A 13,151-nucleotide genomic window follows, 5' to 3' on the forward strand; every position below is an offset into this window, starting at 1 on the left:
CGGCAGGATTTTTTTTTAAGCCTTTTGGGGTGGGAGGTGGGGGGAGTCTGTGCTGCGCCAAGGTGGCTGGAGCCGGCGCAAACCGGGTTCCTTTTCGGTGCGGGCGAAACTCAGCCGATATCGGCAGGAATCCCTGCTGCCGGGCGCCTCTTCCTGCTCCTTTCACCTGCCGGGACGGACGGAGGGAGGGGCCCCAGGTGCGCTCGTGCCCGCGCGCCGAGACCTGCCGCCCCGCCCTCGAAACTGGTTCCCTGCGTGGAAAGCGGCGCAAAAGGAAGCCTCGCTCCCCCGGCCCGAAAGGCGAAGCAAGGGGGCGAACTAGGAGCAGCCCAGCCGGGGCTCGGGGGAGTCGCGTTTCGGGACCGGATGTGGAGGAGGGCCGCCCGCCTGGGACCCCGCGGCGCCTCGGCTCGGCTCCGCTTGTTGCCCAAGTGGCTCGGGAGGTTCCTTGTGCCGGCCATGGAGGGCTGAAGGTGTCGCTGGGCGACCGGGAGAGCAGGAAGGAGCCGACGGCACTTTTTTTTTGCAGGCGCGCCGAGGGGAGAGAGAACCGGCCCTTGAGAACTTTCTTGCCTCCACTTTCCTCCCTTCCCCGGGGAGGCAGAGACGACCATGAAGGATTACCGACTGGCCAACGACGGGAAAATGAGCCATTACAACCCGCCGGCGGGGGCGCAAGCGATGGGCTCCGGCCTGAAATACAGCAGCAAGAAAGAGGTAAGCGCGTCCGCCGCCCCGACTCTGCCTCGTGAGGCTGAACTTTTCCCCACCCGAGTCGCCCTTTCGAAGGGGACGCGGCTCGGTTCGCTGGAAGTAGGTTGTGAGTTGCTACCCCCAATCTCCTTTCCCCCCTCTTGTTTTCTGGTGTAACAGACAAGGTGGATCACAGAGACAGGAGATTGGCATGTTGGCATAACTGTATAAATTGTGCCGAAAAAAAGAATCGAGTTGTAGCCAAACTTCCCAAACCTAGGCTGCGATCACACACACTAAATAATCCACTTTCGATCCACTTTACAGCTGGATTTTACTGTGTGAACTGGCAGAATCCAATTCGAAAGTGCACTGAAAGTGGATTATTTAGTGTGTGTGGTCGCGGCCTTCATTCAGTCAAGCGTATGACAAGGCGTGCTAAAAACATGTAAGCATGGTAAGTGGCTGTGTTCTAGTTCCCTGCCCTTGGTTTGCACTTCCAAACCTAGGCTGCGATCACACAGGCTAAATAATCCACTTTCGATCCACTTTACAGCTGGATTTTACTGTGTGAACTGGCATAATCCAATTCGAAAGTGCACTGAAAGTGGATGAATTAGTGTGTGTGATCGCAGCCTTCATTCAGTCAAGCGTATGACATGGCGTGCTAAAAACATGTAAGCACGGTAAGTGACTGTGTTCTAGTTCCCTGCCCTTGGTTTGCTTTTTCACAGCCCGTTCCTATGTAGGTCTAATCAGAAGGAAGACACACTAAAGTCAGTAGATCTTATTCCTAAAGAAGCATTTTTGGATTATGGCTGTTTGGACAGAAGTACTGAGAGGATAAGGTTAGGCCTGCTATCAGGTTCAGGGCTTTGTTTGCCTTGATTGTGAAAATAGCCAAGTCTTGACTGGGGGGGGGGGCAGTTTTAGAGATGTTATCCTGTAAAGTGCTACAGCAATCCCTGCAATGCTTTGTAGGAAACTGGGGTGCAACATAAGAGCTCGTGCTCCCCGTGTTAGGGTCGCCAACCTCTAGGTGGAGCCCTGGAGATTTTCCAGAATTATGATTGATCTCCAGGCTACATAGGTCAGAAAATGGCTGTTTTGGAGGGTGGACTCTATAGTGTTACATCCAGCTGGAGGTTCCTCTTGTCCCCAGACTCCACCCTCCCCAGACTGCACCCCCAAATCCCCAGGAATAGGCAACCCTGCCTTGTATTCTGCAAATGAGAGTAGGTGGCACAGGAAGTGGCGGTGGATATAAGCAGAGACAGCTGCAAGAGGGGATTGGTTGAACATATGGAGCAGAAGTCTATGAGTAGTTGTTAGCCACAAGGTATAGATGGAACACTCTGGGGCAGTGATGCTCTGTATTCTTGGTGCTTGGAGGGGGCGACAGTGGGGGTTTCTGGAGTCCTGGCCCCACTGGTGGACCTCCTGGTGGAATCTTGGTTTTGGCCACTGAGTGACACAGGGCAATGGACTGGATGGGCCATTGGCCTGACCCAACATAGCTTCTGGTATGTTCTTAAAAGGACAGGTCCATCAATGGCTATTAGACCCAAGGAATACGATGTCTGGGACAGTGATGCTCTGTATTCTTGGTTCTTGGGGGGCAACATTGGGAAGACTTTGGGAGTTCTAGCCACGCTGGTGGACTGCCTGATGGCACCTGGGTTTTGGCCACTGTGTGACACAGAATATTGGACTGGATGGGCCATTGGCCTGATCCACCATGTGTTCTCTTGTGTTGTTATGTTGTTGGTAGTGCATTTTAGGAGTTCTCTGAAAACTGGCACTAGGTCTGCAAGGTTTAGGAAGCTTTGTTGATGTTCCGTAATGCCCTAAATCTCCCAGGTGCAGCATAGCCAACAGGCCACTCATGTTCCACTACTCCATCAACGGGAAGCACTTCTGGGTAACACCACCCGTGCATCATCAGTTCAGCAGTGGCTTTTTGAAGGGCCCATGCGCAGTGGTTGCCTTTCAGCTTCGGAATCCTTTCCCTGAAGGCTTGCCAAAGTCTGAACCTGTGCATCTTCTCCCGGAAGCAGGACAAGACCTATTTTGTGTGTGTGTGTGTGGCTAGGGGATACAGTAGCAAAATGAATATATCAAGTGAGCTCACATAGCTAGTTAGGGAAATCTTGTTGTGAAGAGATCTGGGGTGTGACTTCTATACCATGCACTGCTGCCCAGTGTGTTCTGCCACACTGAAAGTGGTTTTGGGGAGCAGTCAGTTCTGGGGTGCACTACCTTGCATTGGTTGCAAATTAGCTGGGTTGCCCTGATCATAAACAGATTTGGTAGCTGCTGGTGCTAGATTCTGAAGTAGATCTTCAGTGGCTGTTGATACTTTTCAGCCTACGGAAATGATGTTTTTAAAAAAGTGGTTTAAAAGAAAAATCAAAACCCGTTGACCTTTCAGTCAATCTCTTTTTAATGGCGCCTTAAACTGTAGTTCCTTGAAATTCAAGGCTAATCTTCTGGATGAGGGTTTCTTTCTTCCTGCGGAGTCCTTTTTGTTGCGTGTGTATGTGTGTGTGCGTGCAAGGGTTAATCCACCTTCTTCTTGTTAACTTCAAGGGCCTTGTTCCTATGGAAGTAGACTTTCCAGTTGAGCGGGTAATCATAAGTCCACGGTCAGAAGCTGGGTATTTGCTTCTCTGTGGGTGAGGTCACAGACGGGCCTTATTATTATGTGGAAGAGTGTAGGTTTTCTTTAATTAGAATCAATGTAATTAAAAACTTAATTTTAAATTAGAACCTCGGGGTTTAAGCCTGCAATGTTCTTAAAAGCATGCTGCTAAAGTCTTGAAGCAAAAGAAATTTATGCTCTGTTGATCAGAGTTGCAAAGCAAATTGCAGGCCGTTCTTCTGATGCCAGAAAGGGCTTTGACTTCTTTATGATTAACGGCAGACATGTTATAAATCTTCTAAAACATCTATTAGGTATGCAGTTTTTTTCCTATCAAAGCTCCCTTTTTCATTTAGGACCATTTGAATTTTATCTCGCAGTCTCCAGAAGCAAGTGGGACCCAGGAAAGACATCAGTGGAGAGCAGGGAGTTCATTGGAACCCCTGTTCTAAAGTGTGGAGGCAAAAGCACTCCTTTCTAAATGGGGGGGGGGCGGTCTCTCACCGCCCCGTCTGTAAAGCTTGCATGGTTCCCAGGGTGGACCGGGCACTTAGGCAACCAAAGCTCCATCTAGGGTAAGAAGTTTCCTGAGACATACAAGCTGCCTGGGTTTGGATCCCCATTTCAGCCCTGCGGAAAGGGGTGTGATTGTGGACAACGGGGTATCCGAATAGGGAAGGACATATCTAATTTCTGTACACTCAGCTCCCATATGGGTAGCGAAGGGCTGGATGGTTTTGTATAAGCCTTATTGCAGTTTCGGCTTCCTTTCCTCTTACTGTAACCCCCTCTCTTTTAAGGCAACAACTCCGTACTGGGCCTTTTCGCCTTAGAAAACTTCTTGAGGCTGTTCTTTCTGTGCTACATTAAAAGGGAAAAATGAATTATTTGACCTGCGTAAGAGAACCTGCATGGCTGGATTGTTGGACACTATTTCTTCTGCGTCTCCTAATCTCCCCCCCCCCCCCTGACCCCCCCCCCCCCCCCATGGTGGAGGGGAATCGGTGCAGGAAACCAGCCCCTTGCTTTGAACGAATATCTGATTCAAGACTCCGTTTTTCGTATCAAAGTGGAATTAGATAGCAGTGCCCGGGTGCCGTCCGCTGTGCTCGTACCACGGCCTTGTGTGATGCTGCTTGCCTGGGGCAAGTGTCTGTCACACTATGGCGAGCCCTTTCCCTCAATGGCAAACTACTTGGCGTGGTGATGGTCCTTGTTTTGGCATTGCCCCGTGTTAAGCAGTGCTGAGCGGGCTCTGCTTCTCTCCCGTCTTCTGGTTTCAGTACGGTGGTAGAAAGTGCCGTCAAGTTGTGGGCGGCTCACTTGGCAACCCTGTAGGATTCTCAAGGCAAGAGACTTTCAGAGGTGGCTTGCCGTTGCCTGCCTCTGCATAGTCCCTGGACTTCCTTGATGGCCTCCCATCCAAGTACTGAGCTGGGCCAGCCCTGCTTAGCTTCTGGGATCTAATGAGATCAGGCCAGGCTGGGTTATCCAGGTCAGGGCAGGTTCAGTACGCTGAGTAGTGAGCAGGGTAGGGGCAAGTAGTTATTTCTAAGGCTGTGTTACTTCATAACAGCATTTACGCAACACTTCCCAGGGCATGCTGCATATGTCATCAGTAAACTTCTGAACAACCCTGCAAGGTTGTTCAATACTTCGTATTGCAGCTGTGAGATAGTAGCATGCCGAGTGTGGTTCTGACAGCCATCGGTTGCTGAACTAGAAGTTTCCTGGCCCACTGTGGCGTAGGATTGCACCAAACAGAGCATTGCAGGTTATGTCCTCACCTGGAGTGCTTTCTGTGAAATCCTTTGGCTTCTTACTTACAGGACGTGCGCCTGTGGAATGGGACTTCCAGTTGCTTTGTTCCTCAATGTGCCTCATCCGGACTGCTAAGAAATCAGTCCAGCCTCCGTGTAGTCCCTTCCCAAAGTGCATGCACACCCAGAATGCAAATGCAGGATACGTTGTAAAAAGGTAAAGGTTCCCTTGCTCGAAAGCCAGTCGAGTCCGACTCTAGGGTTGCGGTGCTCATCTCCGTTTCAAAGCCGAAGAGCCAGCGCTGTCTGAAGACGTTTCCGTGGTCATGTGGCCGGCATGACTAAGCACCAAGGCGCACGGAACGCTGTTACCTTCCCACCGAAGCGGTACCTATTTATCTACTTGCAATTTCTTGCTTTCGAACTGCTAGGTTGGCAGGAGCTGGAACTAGAGACGGGAGCTCACTCCGTCACGCGGCACACTCGGGTCTCAAACTGCCAAACTGCCGACCTTCCACAGCCTGCAGTTCAGCGTCTTAACCACTTGAGCCACCGCAGCTCTAGGATACGTTGTACCAGCCCTCATTAAACATCTCGCCAGGCGAGTAGTTCGAGTTCTCTTTGGTTATTCAAAGACCAAACGAGGATTGAAAAAGTTGATTTTACGAAGAGGATTCCAATCTTGTGGCCATTCTTTATTGGCTTAGGCCTCTTTCTGTTTTTCATATAGATTCAATTCTATGCATTGTGGTTTCAGTGTCAGATTACTGTAACGAGAGCCAAATATTCCATGCAGCCTTTCAGTCGACTGTGTGATCCTGAGAACACTTTAGAGAGTTGCTGGTCAGGAGTTATAGGGCTGTTCTAGCTGCCCCCGCCAAGGTGATTTACCACCAAGTCCTGAAGTCACAGCTGCTGCAGCCTTTCACCTCTCTAGACTGGCAACTGGAGGAAGGCATCCAGGCATTAATCCTGAAGAGGCTGGGTTTGTCACCATTCGCTTTGGCTGCAGAGCTTTTCTTCATCCCTCATGAGGAGAAGGGGATACTCTTTTTGAAATCTGGGTGTTGATTTTGAAGAGCATAATGGTTCCAGACTCAACTTCTGGTCTCTGCATGGCGGCATGGCCAGCAGCGTGGATAGCCCATCTTAGCACAAGCTCTGTAGAACTTGGAAGCTAAGCAGGGTCAGCCACGGTTGGTACTTGGGTGGGAGACCACCAAGGAAGACAGGGGTAGCTATGTGGAGAAAGGCAATGGCAAACCCAGCTCTGCTGATTTCTAGCCTGGAACACCCTGTGGATGGAGGTCACCATGAGTCTTGTGATGAGGCCCAGAGCTAGGGTGGGGCTTTGGGAGGCTCTGCCCCCTTTCTTAAAGGCACAGCCCCACAAGAATTTATCCTGTAAGTGTTTTTTTCAATCATTTTAAAACATTTTTAAAGGCATGTGCTCCTTTAAGCAGAGTGGGGTGCTGTTGCTGACTAATTCCCGAACTAAGCAAGGGGGTTGGAGTAGGTGACCTCTTAGATCCCTTCTAACTCTGTGTCAAGAGACTGGTCTCCTTTAAGAGAGTTTTTTCTGCCTAAGTGTTAGCTTTCTTGACTATATCACTCCCACCTGCCGGCTTGTTATCAGAATTGTTGCTTAGGCTGGCAGAAGTGATTAACTTGCAGCAGCTGAGAACTGTCATCTAAAGTGGTTGACAGCTTGCAATTTAGAGATCTATCCTGGTAACAGCTTTTTCTTGGCTAAATGGCTTTTCTTTCTGCACTGAGAACTTCAGCCCCACCAGAGAAAAATTGCCCCGCAAGCCACAAAATCCTGGCTTGTGACTTGAAGGCATATCCTTCTTCAGTAGTTCCTGTGTGTGATTGAATGGTGTGTGGCACATCAACCTTGTGGAATCTAAGCACTCGGTGCTGGGATGGGAAGCTTCTCATACATGCTTCCTTAAGTTTCATAAGGAAAGAGAGGTAAGTTGTAAGTGTAATCACTAACAATAGAGCTGGGGATGTCCCAGTCTTTGAAACGCAGTATATCTGCTGTTGGTTTTCTAGGAGCTTGAGATGGAAGTTCTTTGAAATTAAGGCAGCTCAGAAGATCAGAGACATGAGATGATGCAGGAACTTTGCTGGCCTGAATCGTGCAGTGGTATGGGAAGAGGGTTACACAAGAGGCTGCTGTAGACTGAATCAGACCCTTTGCCCATCACCAGTTAGTATAGTTTACTCAGACTGGCAGCAGCTCTCCAAGTTCTACAGGCTGAGGTCTTTCACATCACCTAATGCAAGATCTCTTGACTGGAGATGCCAGGGATTGAACCTGGGACTTTCTGCATGCCAAACAGATGCTCTGCCACTGAAACACGGCCCCTCCTCGGATGCCTCCTTTCTTGTTAATTTGTTAAGTCGGCTGCATGTGGCTATGCTCATCTAGATGGGGGGGGGCGGGGGGAGAGTCATGGCTCTATCAAGTCTGGTTTATTGAGAAACAAATCCTGGCCCCGGTCACACGGGAGGTTTTGGGCCGGAAGAGGGCCGGATCGGGGGCGCAGCAAACGGGCGCGATCTCACCGCAACATCTGGCGCGCACCCGTCCCCAATCCGTCCCTACAGCCCAGTGCTGTGGAGCAAAAAAAACCCAAGTAAAGAGAAGGACTTACCTGAAACGCCGCAGCAAGCGCAGCCATGGGATTGCTGGTGCGTCCTTTGTCAGGAGCATTCAAGGCTTCTGGCCGAACTGCGCATGCGCACGCATGCGCAGCCGGCTGCCTCGGTCTCCCGTTGGTGGCTTCCTCCCCGGCATCTGATCGTGCCGGGGAGCAACCGCACGGCGGCTCAGAGGATCTGTGTGATCCTGCCGCCGCGTGTCTCTTTTGGTGTGGCTCTAAAAAGCTGCGCTTGTGCTGTGGTTATTTCTGCCATGTGGCAGGGCCCCCCTGTTATGTTTCAATCGGGTTATTTCCAAGCAGTTCAGGACTATGCAAATGGAATTCTTCTTTGGAGAATGTCTGGAAGTTTCACATCCTGTCTTGGGAGTTACTCGTGCAGAAAGAACTAAGGGGGTCGGTGGGTGGGTATCGGCAATGCACCTGCTCTGACATCGCAACCCCATGAATTAATGTCGTCCCCCCCCCCCACAATGTCCTGCCGTTAGCAGCCTTGCTCAGGTCTCGCAGACTGAGGGCCCTCGTGGCTTCCATGACTGAGTCCATCCATCTCACGTTGGGTCTTCCTCTGCTGCCTCCAACTTTTCCTAGCATGATGGTCTTTTTCCAGTGGGTCTTGTCTTCTCATGATGTGACCAAAGTATGTTAGCCTCAGTTTAGTGATTTTAGCATCTAGGGAGAGTTCAGTCTTGATTTGATCTAGAAACCAGTTATTTGTTTTTCCCCTGTACGTGATCTCTCTGTTAAAACAAATGTGTTGTGTTGTTTATTCCCCATCTCTATCCCACCCTGACCTGGATAGCTCAGTCTAGCCTGATCGTGTCGGATCTCGGAAGCTCAGCAGGGTCGGCCCTGGTTAGTACTTGGATGGGAGACCACCAAGGAAGTCTAGGGTTGCAACCCAGAGGCAGGCAATGGCAAGCCACCTCTGAATGTCTCTTGCCTTGAAAACCCTCTGGAGTCACTATAAGTAACTTGATGGCACTTTCCACAGCATCTCCCTAACCTCGCATTGCAAACTTACACCACAGGCTTTATGTACCTTGTAACTTCACCTTCCCTTCCAGTGATTAAAGGCCATGCAAATGATTTTTTTCCCCTTTCCCCTCTTTATCATCCTCACAACAACCCTGTAGAGTTGATTAGGCCGAGTGACTGGCTCAAGGTCATCCCGCAAGCTTTGTTGCACAGAGGGGATTTGAACCCTGGCTTCGCATCAGAACCTGGCCCTAGGCTCTTACTACTACTTCACAATCAATGTTCCCTCTAAGCTGTGGAGTCTTGTGAGCAAAAATTCTACTTTGTGAGCTACTGGAATTAAAGTTGTGAGCGGGCGATTTGTCTTCTGCATAAATTAGTTTGCTCTGGAGCCCTCCTTCCTGAGCTAAGACAAAAATGTATGAGCCAGAGGCTAAAAAACTGTGAGCGAGCTCACACTAACTCAGCTTAGAGGGAACACTGTTCACAATGGCTCTGGTTTTGGGGCTGTCAAAAGTTAACTGTTGAAATTAGAACTGAACTCATTCTCTCCCCCCCTCCCACGCGACAACCCCCTATTCCTGGTACCATCCTCTCGTTCTGCTTTCTTCTGCTCTGTTTCACTTTCTGCTTCCATGGGATGGGTTGACAGTCTGCAAATGGAAACTCTGATGGGGCATTGCTCGTAAGTGATTTCACAAAGCGCCATCAGATTTGCGATGCGCAGGAAGTGGCTGTCTGTCTCAGGCTGGTGCCCCCCTTTCCTGTGGCTTTGTCTCCTCCGTAAGACTTCTTTAAACGTCCTCCTCGGCTGTAGTGAGGGTTGCTCATCAAACAAGAGCTTGCTGCTTGAGGCAGAGCAATTCTCCTGGCTTCCTTCTCGCCTTTTCTTGGAATCTCCTAAATCTCTGGCTGTCCTTTGGTGCTTGCCAGGTTGCCTTTTCTGTTAGCGTAAAGCAGGGGTGGCCAAACTTGCTTAATGCAAGAGCCACATCGAATAAATGTCAGATGTTTGAGAGCCGCAAGACATGAACAAATGTTGCACATTTTTACTGGTTAAAAAAAGCAAATTTGCTTTTTATTAACGTTAAACGAGACTGCCAGAAATAATAACAAAAGTGGGTAAAAGCAGATACTGATAATGGTATTTATTTGTCCAATGATATTTGTTTGCTAATGATATTTCGCTTCCCCAGCCGCCCTGCCGGGAGCCACGCAGTATGTGTGAAAGAGCCGCATGCGGCTCCCAAGCCACAGTTTGGCCACCCCTGTCGTAAAGCAAGACAGTGTAGAGTGAATCCTGAATGGCACAGCGTGCTGAAGGTCAGCTGCTCTGGTGGCCCAGATGTGGCATATCTGCTCACTACAAAACTGGTTCTGGGCCCTGTGTATACTCGTGATTGCTGGAGAATGACCACAGGCTGGTTCGTGCACTCATCTCTCGTTATTTGGCACTTTTGCCCGCCCCGTCCACGTGTTTGCACACATCGCTTGCTGTGCACTGGTTTACAGCCAGCTGAATGTGAGAATAGGCTCTATGGGAGAGAATTGTATTGAGGATGGTGTCAAGCAATAGGAAGCGGTTTATGGATCTGCAGTGGCCCATTCACTCACACCATCACTGAGTTTTGCAGACCTTGAATATAGAGGGCAGGATCTGGAGAGGGCAGGGTTTGGGGAGGGGGGACTTTGGCAGGGTATGATGCCATGGAGTCCACCCTCCAAAGCAGTCATTTTTCTCCAGGGGAACTAATCTTGGTCATCTGGAGATAAACTGTAATAGCAAGGAGATATCCAGGTGCCACCTGGAGGTTTGCATCCTTAGGAATTGGTGGGGACTGAGTGAAAAAGCTGGTTAGATCTACTCCACTGGGGGGTGTTCTTTGATTACATTGATCTTTTTCTAAAGAAAATTATGACTTCCTTTAATGGTTCCAGCATTTTCAAACTAGATTTGGATGGACTCGGGGAAAGAGGAAATTGGGGTATAAAAACCAACTCTTCTTCTAAACAAATAGAACACCACCACCCCCCGCCCTTTAACTCCAGCTTTAAGCCACACGGAGGCCTCACCAGCCCGCTAATGCCTTGGGAGCTCCAGATGGCCTTGCGTGTTGCTGAAGTGGGATACAGTCAAGAGAGTGCGGAGGAAGCAAAGGACAGCGTGCCTCTTCTCGGTCAAGCCCTGAGTTGGCAGGAAACTACTTTTACTGACCAACAAATCGACATATGCCCTAACTTGGACATGCATTTCCACTGTGTGTCGCTTGCGCATGCTGAATCATCACAGGGAGAGTCGTTAAGGCAGGTCAGATGGAACCAGACTGCAGGTTACGCAACGGCACGGAGGGATTCTGTGCCGGAGACAGGAGATAAATGAAAGAAGGGAAGTTTTACCTTTAAGCCCCATGAAACTTCTGTGGGCTTCGGTCAGTTGCTAGTCCTTAGTTTACCTTGCAAGGTTATTTGGAAGGTAGAAGCCTGGAACTGTCCAGCTTTTAATATGCTTTTTTCTTTTTTAAATGAGATTTTAAATAATGAGGGAAGCGTTGCTGCCGCACTCCCTCTTCTGGTAGATTTTTAAAAATCTCTTGAGTCCAGTGTGGAGGAGCGGTTAAAATGTTGGGCTAGAGTCTGGGAGGCCCAGGTTTAAATCCCCACTCTGCCAGGGATGCTTGCTGGGTGACCCTGGAGCACTCACACACTCTAAGTCTAACCTACCTCGCAGAGCTGTTGTGAGGATAAGGTGGGGGGGGGAGAATGATGTAAGCCACTTTGAGTTCTTAAGAGAGAGCAAGACAAAGTAGAATAAAGTTTGAGTCCAGTGGCCCCTTTAAGACCACCCAAGTTTTATTCAAGGCATAAGCTTTCGTGTGAATTTTTGAATTTTGTGAAAGTTTGAATAAAACTTTGGTGGTCTTAAAGGGGCCACTGGACTCAAAACCTCATTCTGCTGCTTCAGACCAACACAGCTACCCACCTGAATGTATAGGCAAAGTACATACTTGCCTGGGTTCTTTTGGATAGCTAGCTATCTTTAAGATAGGGAGCTAATTGATTATGAAATTGACTGGGTTGTATTCTGTGGGGGAAATTCCACTATTAGAAGGAGGGGAATTTTTGTCATGTCCTCCCTCCTTCTGTTCAGTGGGAGCAGCTCTTTCTCCTAGTAACACAGTTTCAGTGGTCATTTTGAGCTACAGAAGCAGGCGGGAAGACAAGAAAATCCCATTCTGCAGCAAGGAATCCCTTCTTTTAATACAGATTTACCCTGGCAGGACCCAGTATCATTATCTGTTTAGAATCTATTATTTATCAAAGTTTTATCTCCAGAGAACGGCCTCCAAGGTCACCCGGTGAGTTTCGAGGCCGATGAAGGATTTAAACCTGGGTCATCTTGCTCCAGGGCTCTAACCACTCCACCGTGCTGACTGCGTATTAAGCGCATGTGTGATGTGCCAACCAATGTTCCCTCTAAGCTATGGAGTCTTGTGAGCAAAATTTCTACTTTGTGAGCTGCTGGCATTAAAGATGTGAGCGAGCTATTTGGCTGCTGCATAAATTAGTTTGCTCGTGATGTGCCAACTAGATATAGCCCCTTTAACATGCATAGTGTATCCAGGGCTTCCTGTTGCCCATCTCCCCAAATACTTAAGCCCTTTCACCCTGTGAGAGGCAAAATCATCTGGGTTCATTTGAACAAATCGTGTTGTATGCGCATAGAGGCCCAGCTGTTAGATTAGGTGCCTGATCCTATCAGATGTCCCTTGAATTCAGCACCAAGGAGATGCTGCCGCCGCACATGTGCAGGTGTGGGGGCACACTCTCCTCCAGATATTCAAGTCCTGCAGTAGTTCTCTGTAGCTGTGCTGACAGTGGCCCAATCCTGCCATAGAGTGTTAGCCCCGTCCTACTCGGGCCCTCTTCTGCTTCTTTGCTAATATGAGACTCTCCAACGCTTAACTGGTGATGGTGGAAAGTGCTATCAAATCACGGCTGACTTGCGATGACCCCGCAGGGCTTTCAAGGCCAGAGATGTTCTGTTTATTCGTTGCCGCACTATGGAGGGTCCATGATAGGAGCATCAGCGGATCCTACAAGAAATAAGCAACCTTTTCGCTCGTGTCCCAGCCTAGCTCTCTTCTTGTGTCCTTAATGGAGCAACTGGCAGCCTCCTGAAAATGCCGTGTCTTTGTGTATGTGTCTGCTGTCCAGGGTTGCCATCCTCCAGGTGCTGCCTGGAGTCCTCTTGGAATTACAGCTGAGCGCCGGACAACAGAGGTCCGTTCCCCTGGAGAAAATGGGCTGCTTTGGAGGGTGGGCTGCACGGCTGCCGTCCTCTGCTGAGGTCCCTCCGCTCCCCAGGCTCTGCCCCCAAATCTCCAGGAATTTCCCAACCTGGAATTGGCA

General features: G+C 49.6%; 1 protein-coding gene across 1 annotated transcript in view; it reads left to right on the top strand.

The window, feature by feature from the left end:
- Positions 1-246: 246 nt before the first annotated feature.
- ST14 (suppression of tumorigenicity 14) overlaps positions 247-13,151 on the top strand; it is a gene marked incomplete at its 3' end in the record, with an annotated part of 35,450 nt that continues 22,545 nt past the window's right edge. The window contains exon 1 of the mRNA XM_015415808.1: positions 247-717. Coding sequence (XP_015271294.1) covers positions 613-717 — 105 coding nt within the window. The remainder of the gene's footprint in view (positions 718-13,151) is intronic.

Source organism: Gekko japonicus, unplaced genomic scaffold (assembly GCF_001447785.1).
Source record: "Gekko japonicus isolate JY-2015 unplaced genomic scaffold, Gekko_japonicus_V1.1 scaffold2196, whole genome shotgun sequence".
Classification (NCBI taxonomy): domain Eukaryota; kingdom Metazoa; phylum Chordata; class Lepidosauria; order Squamata; family Gekkonidae; genus Gekko; species Gekko japonicus.